The following is a 19,196-nucleotide window of genomic DNA, read 5'->3' on the forward strand; positions in this document are numbered from 1 at the left end:
TTCCTCCCATTGCTTGCATGCTTCCATATTTCCACTCCTATTTTGCACATGGGGTGGAAATGCTTTTTCTCTTATTTGTCTCGCCACCCAGAGAGAGATAACAGGTTGGCCTCCGCAATGTGCCTGTGGCAAGGCGTGCGAGAGAGATGCAGGATCATGTAGGGTGTAGGGAAAGTGGGATATGAAAGCAATATAGTAGCAAAAGTAGTAATAACGTGTAAAGCTGGTATCTTTCAGCCGCTAGGAGATGATGTGCTTCTTGTACGCAGCCCCTTAACTGAGTTCACTTATTTTCATTGCTGCTCTGGATTGCTGCTTTATGATTGCTTTTATGACCAGTATTTTTAAGAAAGTGACTCAGGGACCGTGGATGAGTGGGAGATTCAGGACGGGTCAAAGGAACTGTTTCTCCCCCGTGTGGAATTCACGAACCCAAGACACCGCGATGGCCATCAGATTGGATGGTTTTGAATGGGGATTGAACAGATTCACTGAGGAGGAAAAATCAGTGGTTACTCGTCCTCATGGCTACGGGGTGCCTCCAGGATCAGAAGCATTATGCCTGTGAACACCACTTTCTGGGGAGCATGGGTAGGAGGGTGCTGTTGTATGGATGCCCTACTTGTGGGCTCCCATGGGCAGTGGGCTAGCCACTGTGGGGACAGAATGCTGGGCTAGGTGGAGCCCCAGCAGCACTCTTGGTAAGCTCGTGTATACTCTGGCAGGTTTTCTATCTTGGCCGGCATTCAGCGAAGCACCAGTGTCTTTCCACTGCAGCCGAGTCCCACTTTCCTGCACCACGCAGTCTGGAGGAACAGAGGAGATGGAAAGGCTTTGGGACGGGGTGCAGGGGCAGAGGGGGTGCAGCTAGTTGGGGGAATTGGTTGAAACTGGGGAACTTCACTGCCACCCCTTGGAATGAGCAGGGGCAGCTTCTGCAGAAGTAGGCAATGCTCTGGATGGCACCCCGTACTTCCTGTGGGCCCCACGTGATCCGAAGCCTAGCGGACTGTGTAGTCGGGAAAACACTGCCTTTGGTCCAGGTGGCAATATTTGTCCATCCGTAGGCAGGAATCAGTGATTTGGGGCTGGTCTTGCCAGAGCTCTGTGCATCCCACAAGAGAGAACAGGCAGGGCAGTCCCTGGGGGGCCACTCCAAGGGAAGTGCGCCCAGAAACCGGGGCAGGGGGTCTGCAGCCTGCTTCCCATCCAAGCTGCTGAGCGGGGGCAGAGATGGTTGGGATTAAGGCCACCCACTGCTGCAAGTTTGGGGCTGGGAGGAAAGCTGGTTGCATGGGGAGTGGCGGGCATCGCTTGGAGGCAGGCGTGGCTGCTTCAGTTCCTGGCCCTCTGCCCAACGCCCGCTCCGCTGCATCCTCAGTCAATGAAGCAGAAATCCAGTTCACCCACCTAGCGGGCAATGGACTATCATGTTGGCTGGCTGGGGGCTGTTATTCTCTTGCTTGCAAGCGAGTTCAATGCCCTTTAACTGTCCTTTTGCTCTTCCAGGACCTCAGCAGTTCGGATCTGATCCGACCACGAATCAGCCTGGTGTGCCAGATTGTGCGGGTGGGCCACATGGAGCTCAAGGAAGGCAAGAAGCACACCTGCGGCCTCCGGAGACCCTTTGGAGTGGCAGGTGGGAGGCAATGGACCAAAAGTCCCTTTTCCCAAGGCAGCCTCATCAAAATTGGTTCAGGGGCTGGGGCTGCATCCTAACTTGTATCAGTTCACTTTGCTGGGTGTGAACCTAATTAAAAGATACAAGCAGAGTGGCCCCTTTTGCTATTGATTCCTCTGATTTGTACCCTAACCCATCTTTCTGTGAAGGAAACAGCACTCAGGTAGAAATGTATGAGAGATTTGTTTTAGTTCATCTTTGATGAGAACTTATTCAATTCATACCTTCTGCATGGAACATCAACCTGCCCACAAACTGTGGTTAAAGTCTGCACGTTTCTGAGTTTGCAGTTGAATCACAGACCTCCAAAACCTGGACTGACCGCAAGCAGACATAGGAAGATCGTGTACATTTGAAAAACACACGCATTTTCATGGGAGAAAAGAACATAAGTTTTAAAGGCACGCGATTGATGCATTTGGTGGTGGGGAGTGATTTTCAGGCACAAACCAAAACCAGGGCTTGCTCTCTGATATGGCAGGTATCTGCGCCAGAATGAGCTGAGTCTGCCAAGGGCAGGAAAAGGGGGTGCTGTTGAAGCATGTCCAGTTTCTCAGTAGAGCTCCCCTTCCCAGCTTGGAGTTCTCCTGTAGGAAGGCGACCAATCTGTCTGTTTGCCCCACTGTGGCCAAGACTGGCTGCTGCATCCTCCCTTGACCTGCCCCCCATAATGTTTTGGCCAAGGCAGATGGGATCTGAAGCCCAAAACCTGTGGGGAAGTCTCAGACTGACCCACTCCTACCTGTAGTGGCTCTCCTGGATCTCAGATGGGATCTTTTCTCTCCATGCCACTTTGAGAAGTGTGAAATTTCTTGTTCTGGCCGTGCATTCGCAAGCTAAGGCCAAGGGAACAAATATATTTCCTGTGAATGTGAAATTGTAAAATGTCTGGCAGCAAATTACTTAGAATAAACGCTGGAATTCAGATTCAGCAACCTGAATGTTAGTGGCAGCAGAGAGAGGAAAGGATGGCCTTACCTACTCCACATTTATATGCGTGGGGCCAAACTGCTTCGAAAATGTGGCTAGCAGCTACCTCTTTCTTTCTTACTTTGAAGCAGCCTTACCCACCTAGCTGCCCTCCATATGTTTTGGACTACAACTCCCAGCATCCCATCTGCCATGGGCCACCAGGTATGGTGGGCTACACCCATCCCATAGTGCTTTAAATGTAGTCCAGCACAACTGGAGCATCCCAGGGTATCTCTAAAGTAAATGTAGATCCCTGGTTTGGATTGGGGACAGAGAGTTAGTGTTTGGGGGGTGAAGTTAAAGCTCACCTGACCCCTACACTTGGGTCCCAGTCTGGATCAGAGCCTTTGCACATTCTCTAGAGTAAAAACAGCAGCTGTGGCTGCTCTCCATGCCATCAACACAAGGTTAAGCCATACCAGTTCCTTCTTTGTAGAGGAAGAGGAGGAGAGTGAATTCAGAGGGGGAGAAGGGGAAACAGTTCTGCCTCGGCCCTTGATGCAAAGTGCACAAGGCCCGGTGTGGTGAGCTCACAGGAAGTTGTGGCTTCCCTGCTGTGTCATCGCAGGCTTTCTCATCCCGTGCCGGAGGACCTCCTGCAGCGTGAAGGGCTCCGAGCGCCCACCTGTGCTCCATCACAGCACTGTAAATTAACGTGACTGTACCTTTGCTCTTAAAAATCTGTTATTTGAGCACTGCCTTCCAACCAAAAAGAAGCCCCTGTAGATATGCCCAGCACATACCTCAGTGTGGCATTGCCCTTGCTACATTGCTAGCATCTGGCAGGGTTAACCCATTGCTTCTTTATTTATCTATTTATTACATTCACAGCCCATTCTTTTTCCTTTCAAGGAACTCAAAGCAACTTACACAATTCTCCTCTTCCTGCTCTCAATCTTATCCCCACAACAACAACCCTGTGAGGTAGGCTGGGCTGAGAGTCTGTGCCTGGCGCGATGTCGCCCAGCTGGCTCCATGGCTGAGTGGGGACTAGAACCCAGGACGCCTGGGTCCCAGTCACGCGCTTTTATCCCCTGCGCCACGCTGGCTTTCCCTCAAAGGGATGGCTAATCCCAGCCAGGTGCGCCTTTGCAGCAACTGGGCTGGGAAGGAGCCCTTCAAGCAAGTTTTGAAAGGGACGATGCCAGGTGTCAGTTCAGCATTTTACGGAGGGAGAGAGAATGGCAATGCCCGGGGGAGAGGTGCTGAACGTGCTCCTTTGGCGCATGTTGGTGCTTGCTGACGGCTGCTTCTCGTACCCTTGCAAAGCGCTGGATAAATTCTTATCCCTGTCCCTGTTTGCATATTCGCAAGGGGTATTCCCTGGCATCAGCAACACCTGATCAGGAGCCGGCGGGGCTTCTGCTGCTTGGCTGCATGGCTTTTGAGCCAGTCCTGGCAGCCCTGTCAGGTTCAGACAGCACGGCGAGCTCCCCTGGCTACCAGCAACCATGGAGCAGGCCATGGCGCCTCAGGCTGGCTTGCTGGTGAGGAAGCAAGCCACCCCTGCAGAAGCCCTGCTGCATTTGGATGGCGCAGCGGCCCATCCTGGCTGAGGACCCCTCGTGGTCGCCATGTTGTGCCAACCAGGCCACGGGCTCCGTTCCAGGCCTGCATTCAGAGAAAGGTGTCCGTGGATGGGTTGCCGTTTATGGCTAGGCAGTGGTGGCAGCGGCACAGCTGGTGCGTTGTAGTGGTCCGAGTGCTAGAATAGGATTTGAGGCCTGGGTGCAAGTCCCTGCGCAGCCACGGAGCTCACCGGATGACGTAGGGCCAGTCACAGGCTCTCAGCCTAGCCTGCCTCTCAGGGTGGTTGTTGTGGGGATAAAATGGGAAGGAGGCGACCTCGGCAAGCCACCTCAAGCTCCCTGCAGGAGGAAAAAAGAGGGGACAGTGATAGGCTGTGAATCACAAGACCACCTCCTTCATTCAGATTGCTCAGCTTTGTCTCTGATACTGGTTTTGGTTTGAAATCAAGTAAATGCTTCAGCTGCAAAGGAACTCTTGTTGGCTTCTGTTAAGTGACTGGAGCCCCTTTTATTCCGGCAATATGATTGGCCAACCCTGTTTTATCCTAGTGATGGACATCACTGACATTATCCATGGGAAAGTAGATGATGAAGAGAAGCAGCATTTCATTCCTTTTCAGCAGTAAGTATTAGGCTTAAATAGGCTTACATAGCTGCGTGTTTGTGTGGATCCTGCATTTGCGCTTGGCATGAGATGTCAGAATCGGAAATGTGAAAAACCGCTGGTTTTAATTGCTATGAAAGGTAAAGAAGAAGAGAGTTCGCCAGTGGCAAAATAGGGCATAAATCTGTGTGGGCAGTTTGAGAGCTGGAAAAAAAACCTGGGTGCAAATAACATTATCCAGCAGGGGCTGTACAATGCACCCCTGTGCGTGTCTACTTGGAAACAAAGCGCATTGAATTCAATGGGATTTGCTCCCAGATGGTCATGTAGAGGATGACAGCCCTAGCAACCTGTCCCCTGATCGGCAGGTGGTTGAGAAAATGGGGGAGAGCAATTTGGGTGTCCCTCTACCCCTGAAAGTTGCCCGCTTCTGGTATTTGTGATGAATTTGAACAGCAAGTTTGAAACAAATAGGAGTGTGTCTCCCTCTGCATCTTAAACAGTGTTATGGAAATCATTAATAGCATGAATTTATCCTGGTGAAGGTTTCAAAAGGCAAGCATTGGACCCCATCCTTTCTAAGATCGGTTCATTTGTGAAGGTGATGATTGGCTGCAGTTTTCCGAGAACCTGCCTTCTCCTGTGTGGTCCTTCCCACTTGCTAAGACCTGCTTTGGAGGTCAGGTGCCTGCCAGCAAAATAAATATGTCCACAGGCAGGAGAACCCAAGTCTGTCCCAGCAGTTACTGTACAGGCCTGTTCAGAGCCTGTTCAGAGAGGGACGTGAAAACCCAGAGATAACTCTCATCCTGCTCCAAGGAGGTCCTCCTCCTCCTCCTCCTCCTCCTCCTCATCATCATCATCATTATTATTATTATTATTAGAACATTTCTATGCCGCCCCTTGCCGAAGCCTCGGGGCGGCTTGCAACAAGGAAAAACATATTCCAAGATGTCACCTGCTTTGTGTTTATGGTGCCTGTAAGATGCACCAGGTGGAAGGCAGGCAGATGAGAGTTGAGCACTTGCTTAGCCTGGGAAGGTGCAATTGTGACAGGGAGCAAGTTCTCAAGTTCTGCACCCAGTTTTTTCCCTAAGTGTACCTTTCTTAGCAACCTGATTTGGAGCTGCAGACAAAATGTGGACAAGTTGGAAAGCCTTCAGCAGAGGGCAGCAAGGATGGTCTGGGGACTGGAGGAAGCTGCATGAGGAGAGAATGAAAGAACTGGGCATGTTTAGCCTGGAGAAGAGAAGACTGAGGGGAGATAGGATAGCACTGTGCAAGTACTTGAAAGGCTGTCACAAAGAGGAAGGACAGGGTCTCTTCTCGATCATCCAGAGTGCAGGACAGGGAATAAGGGCTCCAGTTATAGGAAGCCGGATTCTGGGTAGATATCAGGACCTTCCTGACTGTGGAACGCATGACCTAGGGAGGTTGTGGGTTTTCCCACACTGGAGACCTTCAGGATGCAGCTGGGCAGCCCGCTGCGAGGGATGGTTTAATCTGGAGTCCTGCACTGAGCAGGGGTTGGACCTGGAGGCCCCTTGCAATTCTGTGTGTGCAGTGCTGAGTGTGAGATTTATTGCTACCTTGTTGAACAACTGGGAGTCAGAAACCTTTGCTAGCCCATCTGGCTCACCAGCAGATCCAAGTCCTCCTCCTGCCCACTCACGCTCTTTGGCGGGGGGAACAACCTGTTGTTGGACCACCGCTCCTGTGGTCGCTGCCTGTTGGCCATGCTGGCAGGGGCTTATGGGTGTCGTACTCCAAAATGTCTAGAGAACACAGCATCGCCTGCCCCCATTCTAAGAGCGCTGAGGTTGACCTTTAGATACCAGAATCCTGGAAATTCATTGCCCTTTGTTCTCCTCCTCAGGATTGCCATGGAAACCTACATCAGACAGCGACAATTAATCATGGCTCCTTTAATAACCTCCCATGTGATTGGAGAGAATGAGCCCCTCACCTCGGTCTTCAACAAAGTCATTGCTGCCAAGGAAGTGAATCATAAGGGGCAAGGTATGCAAATCAAAGGGGGCCTTTTTGGCACTTTTTGGCACGGGAGGGTGGGGAGGGGAGGGGAGGGCTGACCTGGGGCGGGGGTGCAGGGCAATTCAGTTGGTTAGGGAGACAGAGACAGGCCTGGGCTAGGTCATTGCTCAAGAGCATTGGGCTGACTGAGCTGCTTCTCTGAGGTCCGGCTGAAGCTCTCCGTGGCTCCGGCGGTGCCGCTGCTCAACAGCAAGATGTGCAGTCTTGGTGCAGAACAGGCTGCCATAAAATTAGCAGCATGCCCAGCCAACAGATTTGCACTGAAATCCCACCGAGGCAGAGTTTGCAAAGCAAAGAGGAAGGAGGCGGCTTCTTCAGAGGGCGAAAGCAGAAGTAGATCTTCTCAAGCAAGGCTGCTGGAGCTCGTTCAGCTGAGGGCCCTGTGCCAATTTCAGAGACGCCTGAGCCAAACTAAATGGAGCAGTGGGCTACCCACAGGGTCCGGCAAGTCTCGGGAGACCCACACACTTTTCTTAGTGCCGTTAGTAGCATCTCTGGGCCAGGGAAGTTTTAACTTCCCTCTCCTTCAGCAATCCTGATGTGGCTGGAATGATTTCCCCCTTCCTGCCAGTGGTGGCAAGGAAACAATTGATCCTGGCTGGGTTGGAAAATAATACTCCTGAAGGGGATTGCTGAGAGGCGAGGAAGACTTTAACCTCTCCACTCCTAGTGGTGCAAGCTCAGCAGCCAGAGGAGGAAAATCTGAGGCGGCCCCTGTCCTCTGCATGGGGAGCGCACAGTCTCCCACCTGGCGCCACTGGCCCTTGGGCCAAGAGGGTAGCCCACCCAGTGATAAAGCCTTTCTTATCCACTTCACTTTCCCGTGGACCCTTCCATTGCGGGTGCGGGTCTTCATGGCCTGTCCTGGGTGTTACCCCGACCCTCCAGGGAACTGGGTGCAGGTCAGGCAGAGGAGAAAACACTCCATTAGTGATTGGTCTCAGGATCTGAGCCGCTCCCGTTTTTTCTGAGTGCAGCACAGGACCATTTGCGTTTGCTGTGCAGTCCAAAAGAGGGAGAAAATAAACATCCACAGGGGAGAACGAAGTGTTGCAGCATGGAGTCCTCCCCAGCGGGGTTCTGTCCAGCCATCCATGCCCTTTTCCAGGATACTCCATTCTGTCACCCCTCCTAGTTTTCACCCAACCAGCAGACAGGATTCCATGGCTGTGTTGCTCTTGTGAGCACCTTGTGGGGTGTTTCTTGCTCCCTAAACTTTGTTTTACCCTTTGGGATGCCAGGGTGCCATCAGGGTGCCAATCAAGGGTAGATTTTATTTTTAATTCTATTTTAAGATTTTTCTATACCTGCATTCGTTAAAAGTCGTGACAGTTTACAAAATGATTTGGGTGGGAAATTCATTGGCTTTGCCTCCTGTGAAATTAAAATAAATTCTGCTGATTATAAATTTGCATAGTTTATATAGACTTAGGATATATGGTCCCTAGAACTTGGGAGTAGCTAGTAATAGCCCCAAACCTGCTAATAGCTGAGAAGCAGTGTGGTGTAGTGGTTAGGAACGCAGGACTGGGACTCGGGCGATCTGGATTCTAGCCCCTGCTCAGCCATGGAGCCAACAGAGTGACTTTGGGTCAGCCACAGACTCCCAGTCTAACCCACCTTACGAGACTGTTGAGAGACTGAAATAGGGAGGAAGAGGATCCCTTATGTTCTTTGTGGGGGGGGCTGGGATCTAAAAATAATAAATGAACATCTCCTTCTTGTGTGTAGTTAGCACCACTTGGGCTGCCTAAGGGATCGTACAGAATTCTGTACTTCAGAAATAACAGGGAGCATCTTCAGTGGAGAATAAAGCCCAGGTTCACTCTGCGCCAGGTTCCCTTTTTGTTTCAGAGCTCAAATTCAGGAGGCCAGGGACCCACACAGATAAGGCCATGGTAATGCTGAAAGCAACCTGCATCTTCCTCAGCCCTTCCCAACCCATTATGCTTCACATTTCTGGGATTGCAGTCCCCATCATTCCCATGTTGAATTCCCAGAGTCTAACTGGGAATGGGAAAGGGGTCTCTGGAGGAAGGGAAAGGAAGGGACTCCTACACAGAGTTAAATCTTTTCTGTACAGTCCTGCCCCCTAACACATTCTGTGGGGATCACCCCTTTGAAAGTAGAGACCTTTGGGTATTGAGCCGTATAGCAATTAAATCAAAGGAATGTTCATTTTGCCGCCTCGGTTGTATTTTCCTAGGTCTCTGGATTTCTCTGAAGTTGCTGCCCGGAGACCTAGCTCAGGTTCAGAAGGACTTTTCTCACCTTGTTGACCGATCGACAGCGGTGGCCCGCAAAATGGGTTTCCCCGAGATCATCCTGCCTGGTGGGTACTTCTTGGCTGAAGAGGGCGACGCGAAGAGAGCACAGCTGTCCCTGGATCAGACGGCTGGGCGACTCCCTCGGCATGTTCCCAGTCCTGGGCAGGGCGACCCAATGGGCTGCCCTTAACCTTCCACGTTCAGAAGGCTGGACTAGGGCATCCTAGGGTGGCGGGAGACACGCAGAGGCAAAAGTCACCTCTCACCGCTCCTTCCCTGAAAAACCGCTGGACAGCTGTTTTCGGCCTTCGGAGAGCTTTGCCTTGGAGCAGGGGGAAGGAGAAGGCGATGGAGGCACCACCGGGAGACTTTGCCTGCTGACAGAGCCCATTTTTGCCTAGCTTCGCTCCCAAACCCCACTGCTGGGTCACTGTGCAGAACAGATTTCCGAGGTCAGAGCTGGGGCTCTGAATAATTGGATGGCCCTGTAGCATCTCCCTAGCAGTCGCAGGATTCCACCCCACAGTATTTTATTTCCAGGGGTCCCAGGTGTATCCCAGAGCCCTGAGAATGTGTTAGTGCCAACAGAAAGGGGCTTTTCCCAACCTCATTGCCATGTGGGGGGTGGGGGGCAGGGGATTTTCAAGTCCTGCACTTAGGGAAGGAAGGGTTAACCAACCCCTTCCCACATGGCCTCTAGGTTCAGCTTTGATTTTTACTTGCATTTGAAGCAGTACTTCTAAACGTGTTCAGTATATTTCATGTTGTATTTTATGGGTTTCCTTGTTGCAAACTGTCCAGAAAGTATTGACCATTGGGCAGTATAGAAATGCAAGGAATTAATAAATAAATAAATGGACACCCATCTCATGCCCAGCGAAGAAGTATTCTGAAGTTAGCTTTTTGGACTATGCAGCCATCTGGACCATTGGCAATGCTGGCTGGGGCGATGAAGTCCAAAACATTTGTAGGGCTCCAGGTTTGGGAAGGCTGCTATATGTGGTCAGGTTGTGCTGGGGTGGGAAGATCCCATTAGAAGCCCTGTAGTTGTGTTGGACTACAGCACCCATGATTCCTAGCCAGAAGGTCTCAGTTTGATGGGAGTTGACTGGAGCATGCCATGTTGTGGATACAGATGAGAGACCATCTCTAGAGGAAACTGGGATGGGAACGGGGATAGAATAGCTTTTCCCATCTTGGCACCTTTCTTGTGCCATGGAATACAACTCCCATCATCCCAAACTGCTGGCTGGTTATGATGAAATCTGAAGTCCAGAACTTCTCAAGGGGCGGGGGTGGGGGGGCACTGATGTCAGCCTTATTGTAATCTTCCACATTGTTCTAGGCGAAGTTCGGAATGACATCTACATCACCCTGATGCATGGAGAATTTGACAAAGGGAAAAAGAAGACCCCCAAAAACGTAGAGGTCACCATGTCTGTTCACGATGAAGATGGCAATCTCTTAGAGGTAGGGAGCAGCTTCTGGATCACCAGGTGCTGGATTGCAATTCCCATCATCTTCCTGCTGCCAGGGCATGATGGGAGGCAAAATAATGAAATGTTTATGTATCATGCCCCCTTCTCTTTTTAAAGCAGCTAGGAAAGCCTAGGCTAAAGAACAGTAAATTACAGAAGCCTTTGCCGGCAGGCAGATCACCAAATGACAGAATTTTCTTCACACAATGCATCGTTTAACTTACGCGGTTAGGTGACTTTAGGAAAAGCTTAGACAGACTTCCAGTGGGAAAGTCCAGCTGACTAAATGAATCAGCCAGGCTTGGAAGGAGGGTATCTAAATGCAAGGTTCTGCACATTGGAAGCAGACATGAATTTTGCCTTTCTACATTGGGCAGGAAGGGAGTTACTGCTCTCATTTTCCACATATTTATTTATGTTTGTTTAATTTGTTTAAAGGCCTCCCTTAAGGGCCTTTGGTTTGATCCAAATGGACTCGCGTGTTTCTGAATGGAGTGTTGTGTACCACTTCCATCTATTTATTGTTGAGTGCTATATTTTTCACTTTTTTAATTATGTGTCTGAATTGCCCAGTAACTTGAGCTGTGTGGACCATTAACAAAAATCAAAACCTTCAACATACATTAGAGCTTCAGCTCTTGGGCAGCATTGGGGAAAAATCAATTATAAACATGTGCAGATCCAGATCTGTAAACAAGCAACAGGTGTGGACACACGTGCATCTCTAAAACAATTTTAGAGCATCTGCAGCAAGAAAAATTCGAGACCTACTTAACAGATGATGATGATATGCAGTTAAATGCCTGCAAGAAGATGAAGGTCTTAAGTGAGCATTATTGCTGTAGAGGGCCGAGGTCTGGATTCCTAACCTTGCCAGCAGCTCTGTCCCCTTGTCTACAGCTGTCGGCATATATTTGGAATCAGACTTTAGGGAGCCAACAATAGAACTTCTCGCCACTAAGCTCCGCGTTGTACGCGTCTTTCTGTCTTGGGTGCTAGATGAGGATCGGTACCCAGCAGGTTTCCTTGCCAAGCCGTTGGCAGCTGGACCACTGCTGAGTCGCTGAGCCCCCGTGGATCACACTCCTGCCGTTCTAGACTCGGCAGTCATTTTTGCCATGCGCGTGAATCACGCTGAATTAAGCTGCCTTACAATGAATCAGGCCATTGGCCCATCTGGTTTGAGGTCTGTACCAGCCCGGTGCCCTCCAGAGGTTTTGGCACCTCCCGGCATTCTTGACAATTGACCCTGCTTATGGCAGGAACGGATCAGGATTGCAGTCCAAAAGATCTGGAAGGCACCAAGATAGGGAAGATGGGTCTGTGCTGGCTACCATCTTTTCTGCACCTGTGTGGAGATTAAACTTGGTAGTGCTTTGCCAGAAGTTCTCCTGCAGGACACGTGGCAGCAGGAAAAATGAAACCCCCTTGAGAAAGGAGGAAAACGTTGGGCTACAAGCCCTGCCCGTGGCGAGGAAATATTGGAGACCATTTCCTTTCCTGGGTACGTTCTTTGAAATTGTCTTATTTGCGCCTCTGCCTACAACTAGGGTGGAGAATTTTTAAACAGCTCTAAAACCTGGGACCTTCTGTGTACCTTCTGCCAAACATTTTGTAGAGACACTGCAAAGGTACACTTTGCTCTGGTGAATCCAAGGCTGATGTGAAAGATGTCCCCCACCCCCCGACTGATTACCAACTTCTTCTTTTGTCGGTGCTGTCCTTCCTCCAAAGAAAGCCATCCATCCGGGTGCTGGTTATGAAGGAATCTCAGAATACAAGTCTGTTGTCTACTATCAAGTCAAGCAGCCCTGCTGGTATGAAACTGTAAAGGTGAGATTATGCCGTGTGTGCAGGGGCAGATGGAGAGCATGAATATTGCAAGCGTCTTTCCCATATTCTAGAAATCCGAGGGGGGCCGGGGGGGGGGGCTGGTGTACAGTGACAGCAGATGTTGCATCCTTACACAGCCAAAATGGAATCACCTGTACAACAAGCTGCCATTCTGCTGGTACCTGCTGTGGTTACCCCTCTTATGTCTCATACAGGTATCCATAGAAATAAAAGAGGTCAGCCGATACCACTTAAGATTTACTTTCCGTCATCGATCATCACAGGAATGTAAGTACTTGAGAGCTGGGCAGCCACCCTTCTGTCAAATGCAGGCGGACAAACATATTTTCAGACCCAGGGGAGGGGAGAGAAGATGACGCATGGACTGTGCTTTGGCCCAGCGCTAAGAGAGTTCCAGCCCCAGCAAAGAGTGCCTTTGGTCCCCACTGCCCATCAGTTTTGCAGATTTGCCAGGTTGAGTGGCCTGTGCAGGATTGAACACACTAGCCAAGGAGGGACTGACCTCACACTGGAAAGGCTGATTTTTTATTATTATTATTATTATTATTATTATTATTATTATTATAACATTTCTATGCCGCCCCTTGCCGAAACCTCGGGGCGGCTTACAACATGATAAAATACATTGAAATACAATAGTACATAATAAATTACCATTAAATATAAAAATACAAAAAATACATTGATTTACAAATACAAAATTAAAATTATCAGTATAAAATAAAAATATAGGAGGAGAAAGAGAAGGAAGAAGAAGTTGCCCAGGCCAGATCATATGTTTTAACAATTGAAATGTTGTTTAAATAAAAAGGTCTTTACCTGGCGCCGAAAAACCAGTAACGACGGTGCCAGGCGGACCTCTTTGGGGAGTGAATTCCATAGGTTGGGCGCCACCGCAGAGAAAGCCCTCCTCCGGGTACTTACTCTCCTAATTTCTTTCATGGAGGGTTCCCAGATTTGACTTGGGAGGAGGATTTTGTACAGACAAGAGGGCATTTTGGGCCAGCGCTGGGTGATCAGAGCAGTAGTAAGGAGTGTCCTTCCATTTTTATTTATTTATTTATTTATTTATTTATTTATTTATTTATTTATTTATTTATTTAGCGGACTTCTATGCCGCCCCATTCGCCTAAGCCTTGGGGCGGCTTACAAATAAATAAATATACAATAAAATGCAGTTGGAGACATCCTGGCCAAAGTTGTTAAAATCAATAAATAAAATCAACAATTAAAATGCCGTTTAAATAAAAAGGTCTTGGCCTGGCACCGGAAAGCAAATAATGACAAAATAACAAATTTTGTTTTCCTGGGCAGCACGAGATAAATCTGAAAGAGCGTTTGGACTGGCTTTTGTGAAGCTGATGAATGCGGATGGCACCACTTTGCGGGACGGCAGGCATAACTTGATAGTTTATAAGGTATGGTCGGTTTTTGACGTCCTTGGTCTTTGGGCCCATGGACATATTTAGGAATTTCAGAAATTGCTGTGGACACCATCACCAAATGCATCACCACTTCAGCATCTCTGGAATTTAGACGGCATCTTATTCAGCAAATACAGCTAATGCTTTATTTAAGCCTAAGTTTTGGCTAGATCCAATAATCGGTTCTTTGGGGGAGGCCATTATTGCACAGATAAATTATGTTCTGGTGCCCTTACCAGTGACACTCCGAATGCTTTGCTGCCCCACCTGGCTCAGCACAGGGAAAATGGTTAGAATCCGGACTGGTTGTATCTGATTGTGTAGCATCTTAGGCAGCTTTCCTTAGCATGGTGCCTTGCAGAGATGCTGGACTGAAACTCCTGAGGAGAGGTGATCTGTGAGGCATGAGGTTGGGAAAAGATGGTCTGTGGTGCCTGAAGGAATCTTTTTGATGCTGTCAACAGGGAGAGAACAAGAAAATGGAAGATGCTAAGTTTTACTTGAGTCTTCCTGCCACCAAGGTAGAAATGGAGGACCGGGAAGGTCTTCCAGCCAAGCATCACACAGCCAACTTCACCCCAACCAAAGACAGCACCAAAGACAGCTTCCAGATCGCGACACTCATCTGCTCCACGAAGCTGACACAGAATGGTAGGTTTGGCCGCCATTAAGTCTGGGAAAGTGCAAGTGAAGTGAGAGTGGATTGTCCTTTAGGGCACTATCCGAGATCCTTGTTTCGTGCCGGTGGTCACAGGGTGAGGCTAGGCAGGAGCAAGAAGCAGTAGCTCCAGGGGCACCATATGATGGTGGGGAAGCATCGAGCCATTTGCACTGCTCTCGTTGCTCAGTCTGAATTGGGTGCACATGCCCTGAAGCTGCTCCTTGGCCCACAAGGAGGCACCTGTGTGTCGTTGTGTGATCCCAGTATCTTTGCCAAACAGGGCAAACACCAGTCCTGGGAAATGGGGCGGGGGGGGGAGGGTTAATTGGATGAAATTGGATGAGGAGAAGGATTGTAAGCCGCCCCGAGGCTTCGGCAAATGGGGCGGCATAAAAATGTTTTAATAAATAAATAAACAAATAAACAAATAAATAAATAAACTCCCCTTTCTCCATTTGTGCAGTCCTGACTGTGAATAAAGGTTGTGTGGGGAGGGAAACAGTGGAGGTCAGGTCTTCACTCACAGGTCTTCCAAACACCATGTCCAACTTGACCCTTGGGGCTGGTGCAGGTAATGAGAAAAAATGCCGTGCCGTCTCCCCAGGGCAATTCAGAATAAGCAGCCAAGTGGTGGGGGCAGCAGTGATGGGCATAAGACCCAGACCGAGGGTCCATCTCGACCCGTGCTGTGTTCACGTGGTGACCAGCCAGCTTCCCGGAGGAGTTTTCTGGGAAAGCTGTGCATAATTTACACATACCTGCTGTAAAAGAAACTTGCAATGTGGGTTTGTACCGGGGTAAATTTGATCTCTGTATATGGCTTTGGAAGCTGGACAGTGACCAAGCCGATGGGGGGAAATGCACTGGAAACCTGGTGCTGCAGGAGAGCTTTGCCAGTGCCCTGGACTGACCTGACGGAAGGGTGGGCAAGTGGGTCCTCGAGGCAGAGCTTTCCTTAGGAGCAAAAATGGGGCACCCGAGGCTGTCATGCTTTGGGCACAACACGAGAAGGCAGAGAAGACAATCATGCCAGGGAAACCCAAAGGCACAAGAAGAAAGGGAAGAGCAGCTATGAGGTGGGTTGACCCAGGAAAGCCCCAGCCTCGATTCTGGAAGCACCGAGCAGGGTTGGCACGGCCAGGACATTTTGGAAGGCTTTCGTTCAAAGGGTCCCCATAAGCTGGGGATGCCTTGATGGCTTGTAGCCATAGCAACACATCTGAGAGTGGAAGAACTTGAAATATGTATGTGCACAAGGCAGAGGCAGTGCTGTGTTCACAGCACCAGCACGTCTTGTCCTTCCTCTTCCTTCATGGTTGTTGAATCCGTTTCAACCCAAGGACCAAATTCCGTGTGCAGCCGGGCCTTGGAAGTCGTAGTCTAGTGGTGAGCAGGGCCAAAGACAAAATTGAGTGTGTGGCCAAAACCACCGGTATATTTTAATTTACAGCTCTTGTTGACCGTGATTAAGCTTTCGGAGACACATTTCAATCTTTCAGTTGAGTGAGGAGAAAACTGGGCAGAAAGCTGGGAAACCACCTGGAAAGGGGTAGATTCAAGGAAGGAGTTGGGGCAACTGCAGATGGGGCAAATTTGGGCCTCAGGCTGAGGTTCTCCACCTCTGCCAGAAATAAGCACTGCTTCTCTTTTGGCTTGGTTCCATAGCTGTTCCAGGAAGTTGACTCTCTTGCTTCTTGTGATCTAATCCTTACTGTTTTGCCCTTGCCAGTTGACCTACTGGGACTGCTGAACTGGCGTTCAAACTCCCAGAACATAGCACACAACCTGAAGAAGCTGATGGAGGTGGAAGGAGGAGAAATCGTCAAGGTATTACATGGTTTGCAAATAATTGGGAAGGGCCCAGTTTATAATCTGGTGGTTTTTAGTAGGACCTCCAGTTGCATTATATACACATCTGCAGATCTAGGATCAGAGAGATGAGAATTTAAAGAACTGACTCGGAGAACATCTGACATGATTTTAAAGATGTTTAAGGAATCGGTTCTGCTAATTACCTGTGATAGCATACTTGGCGTTGTTATTATGCATGAGGTTGTTTGCATAAATGTGCCTCTTTGCAACCTATAATCAAACCGCCCAGTCCTGGGAGAGACAGGCGCTCTAATGCCGCAGCACATCCTCTGCCGGGCATGCATTCTTTCAGGGGCAAAATGCAAAACTGTGAGGTGTGATTGTCCTCCTTTGTGCAGTATTGGTCACGAAACAAATACGAGAATTTGGAGTTGTCCCTTTCTTCTGGCATGTCAAATGGGGGAGGGTGAAAACTATGCAGAAGGTTATACTTCAGCAATGAGCCTTTCCCGTCACACTAATCCCATCCGACGTCTCATGTTTGCCAAGCACCTTTCCAGTTTCTAAAGCAGGAAGAGGCAGAATTTATATCGGGATCTCTTGGTAGATCTCTGGGTGCTGCATCTTCAAGGGTTTCTTGGAGCGATCTATCAAGATCCCTGATCTAAGCTAACACACACGCAGATGCATGCATTCCCTAGTAGGGGTGCAGTGGCCGACGGGTTCTGCCCCAGGCGCTCCATGGTGCTCAGCTCCACCGGCAGACTGCAGCACTCTAGTGACAAAGAGATCGGCTTGTGCAAGCCAGAAGTCTGCTTGCAGCAGGGTCAGAGGCCCGGCTTTTGGGGTCTGCAGTGAGTGGCACCCAAGGCAAACAGGATGAGGCCAAAATTCCAGCATGTTTTAACTTATAGCTTCACTGCCAGCGACCTGCCCTCAGGGGGAGCCAGTTCAATGTTCTAGACTGGGAACAAAGATGCACAAAACCCAGGAAACTACCAAACAATTTGTGAGTGGGGGAGAAAGGGGGGAGCAAGGGGCATGGCCACCTGGGGAGCCCTGGAGTGGGCCAGAGATGCCGCATCCCTGTCTGGAGACAAAACTGAATGGGGGTCACAGGAGCTGCAGCAAAATAACCTTAGTTTCTGCCTCCCCTCCCAAATCCTCTTTCGCACCTGTAGTTCCTACAAGACACGCTGGATGCACTGTTCAGTATAATGATGGAGATGTCCGACAACGAATCGTATGACTTCCTTGTGTTTGATGCCTTGGTAAGTTGCTGGCCCATCTGCACGTCCTTCATCAGGTCTTCATGGATTCCGTCACCTCGCTGGAAGGTCTCGATCACATCGCCGACAATCTCTCTCCGGTTGTGTCAGGCCGGCATGTGCACAAACCAGCCATCAAGCACAGCACGTTCGAAGGATAGTTTGCATTATGAAGTAACCTCTTCTTGGGTTGCTCTTCAAGTTCTTTGAAGAAACACTAGTTCCAAAGAAAACGTTTGAGCGAGTATTCGTTTTATGGCAGCTCTGAAAAGCTCTTGTTGAGTTCCAAGAAAGATAAACAGTAGATTGGAAACTGACCCTATCTTTAGCTACAGCCTGTACTGCAAGCTCTTGTGTGTCTGGCAGACTTCTCTGAAACATGATGCTCTGTTTTGAAAGGAGGATATTTCTAGTCCTTAGAATTATGGTTGGAAAAGAAGAGGTATTGCTCACTTTTCTAAAATGTTGTCATTTTATTCAGTGACAGCATATGTATATAGGTCAGCCTGTCCTCCCAAACTGCAGTGGTGCCTCAGCTCATGAATGCCTCACTCCATGACCAAATCCGGTTGTGAACAGAAATTTCATAAAAATTTTGCCGAGGTCCCGAACTCTGCATCGGGCGACGATCACAAGTGTACCTGCCTTCCCTGCATGGGCACGATCGCGGTCGTGCTGGGGAGGGGAGAGGGCCGCGATTGCACCCATGTTCTCTACCCAAGCACGGCCCCACGCGCCTCCCCCCCAGCGCACCCGCAATTGTGCCCATCTTCCCCACCCCTGCACAATCACAAATTTTTGTGAGTAAAAAAAATAGTTGCAGAACGGATTAACCTTATTTACATTGGCCCTTACGGAGAAATTTGACTTGGCTCACAACCAATTTGGGCCCCAACCAGAGTCCTGGAACGGATGGAGTTCGTGAGCCGAGCTACCCCGGTTTTAGCACTGTAGAGTGCGGCAGCAGAGAAGAACAAGCATCTGTTAATGAATTGACTGAGATGGTCCAGAGATTTAGAGAGGTTAAAGGCACCTGCTGTTTGTCATGTTCTAGACGCACACATGTATGCACACTTTAAAAAGGATGGTATGAAACCAAAAAGAAATCTATACAACTCTACTTATGGCTTCCATCTCTCCCTTTTTAAATAGGTATTTATTATTTCCCTGATTGGAGACATCAAATTTCAGCATTTTAATCCTGTATTGGAAACTTATATTTACAAGCATTTCAGTGCCACCCTGGCCTATGTGTAAGTATTCAGTTTTAGTTGGTGCTTCTGGCCGCCTTCTGACATATTTTTATGCTTTTCAAACAGCACGCTTTTGGTTGCTCTTGAGTGGTAAGTGGAAAAGTTCCTTCTGGCAAAGCCTGGTTTATGGGGAAGAAGATGCATTTGGTCCCGAGTGGCTTAACAAACCTGAATTTAAGTTATCATGCCATATGAAAGCCAGGAACCTGGTTTGTTGCTCCCTTTATAAGCCCGGAGCAATGAACCAGGTTTCTTTAATGCCAAGAAATTGTGGTAGATGATTGTGGGTTATAAGGAAAGAAAGCTGAACATGATGAAGATGATGGTTACATATGCAAACT

The 19,196-nt window shown here is 49.2% G+C and overlaps 1 protein-coding gene across 3 annotated transcripts in view; it reads left to right on the forward strand.

The window, feature by feature from the left end:
* Positions 1-19,196, forward strand: part of DOCK5 (dedicator of cytokinesis 5) — a 108,169-nt gene that overhangs the window by 33,595 nt on the left and 55,378 nt on the right. For all 3 annotated transcript variants that reach the window (XM_044437476.1, XM_044437474.1, XM_044437475.1), the window contains exons 9-20: positions 1,510-1,639; positions 4,732-4,804; positions 6,663-6,805; positions 9,045-9,170; positions 10,451-10,575; positions 12,318-12,416; positions 12,632-12,704; positions 13,752-13,855; positions 14,326-14,512; positions 16,252-16,349; positions 17,516-17,605; positions 18,755-18,855. In XM_044437476.1, the coding sequence (XP_044293411.1) occupies positions 1,510-1,639; positions 4,732-4,804; positions 6,663-6,805; positions 9,045-9,170; positions 10,451-10,575; positions 12,318-12,416; positions 12,632-12,704; positions 13,752-13,855; positions 14,326-14,512; positions 16,252-16,349; positions 17,516-17,605; positions 18,755-18,855 (1,349 nt within the window). The remainder of the gene's footprint in view (positions 1-1,509; positions 1,640-4,731; positions 4,805-6,662; positions 6,806-9,044; positions 9,171-10,450; positions 10,576-12,317; positions 12,417-12,631; positions 12,705-13,751; positions 13,856-14,325; positions 14,513-16,251; positions 16,350-17,515; positions 17,606-18,754; positions 18,856-19,196) is intronic.

The sequence above is a fragment of the Varanus komodoensis genome, unplaced genomic scaffold, assembly GCF_004798865.1.
Source record: "Varanus komodoensis strain SLA01 unplaced genomic scaffold, ASM479886v1 scaffold30, whole genome shotgun sequence".
In the NCBI taxonomy this organism is placed as follows: Eukaryota; Metazoa; Chordata; class Lepidosauria; order Squamata; family Varanidae; genus Varanus; species Varanus komodoensis.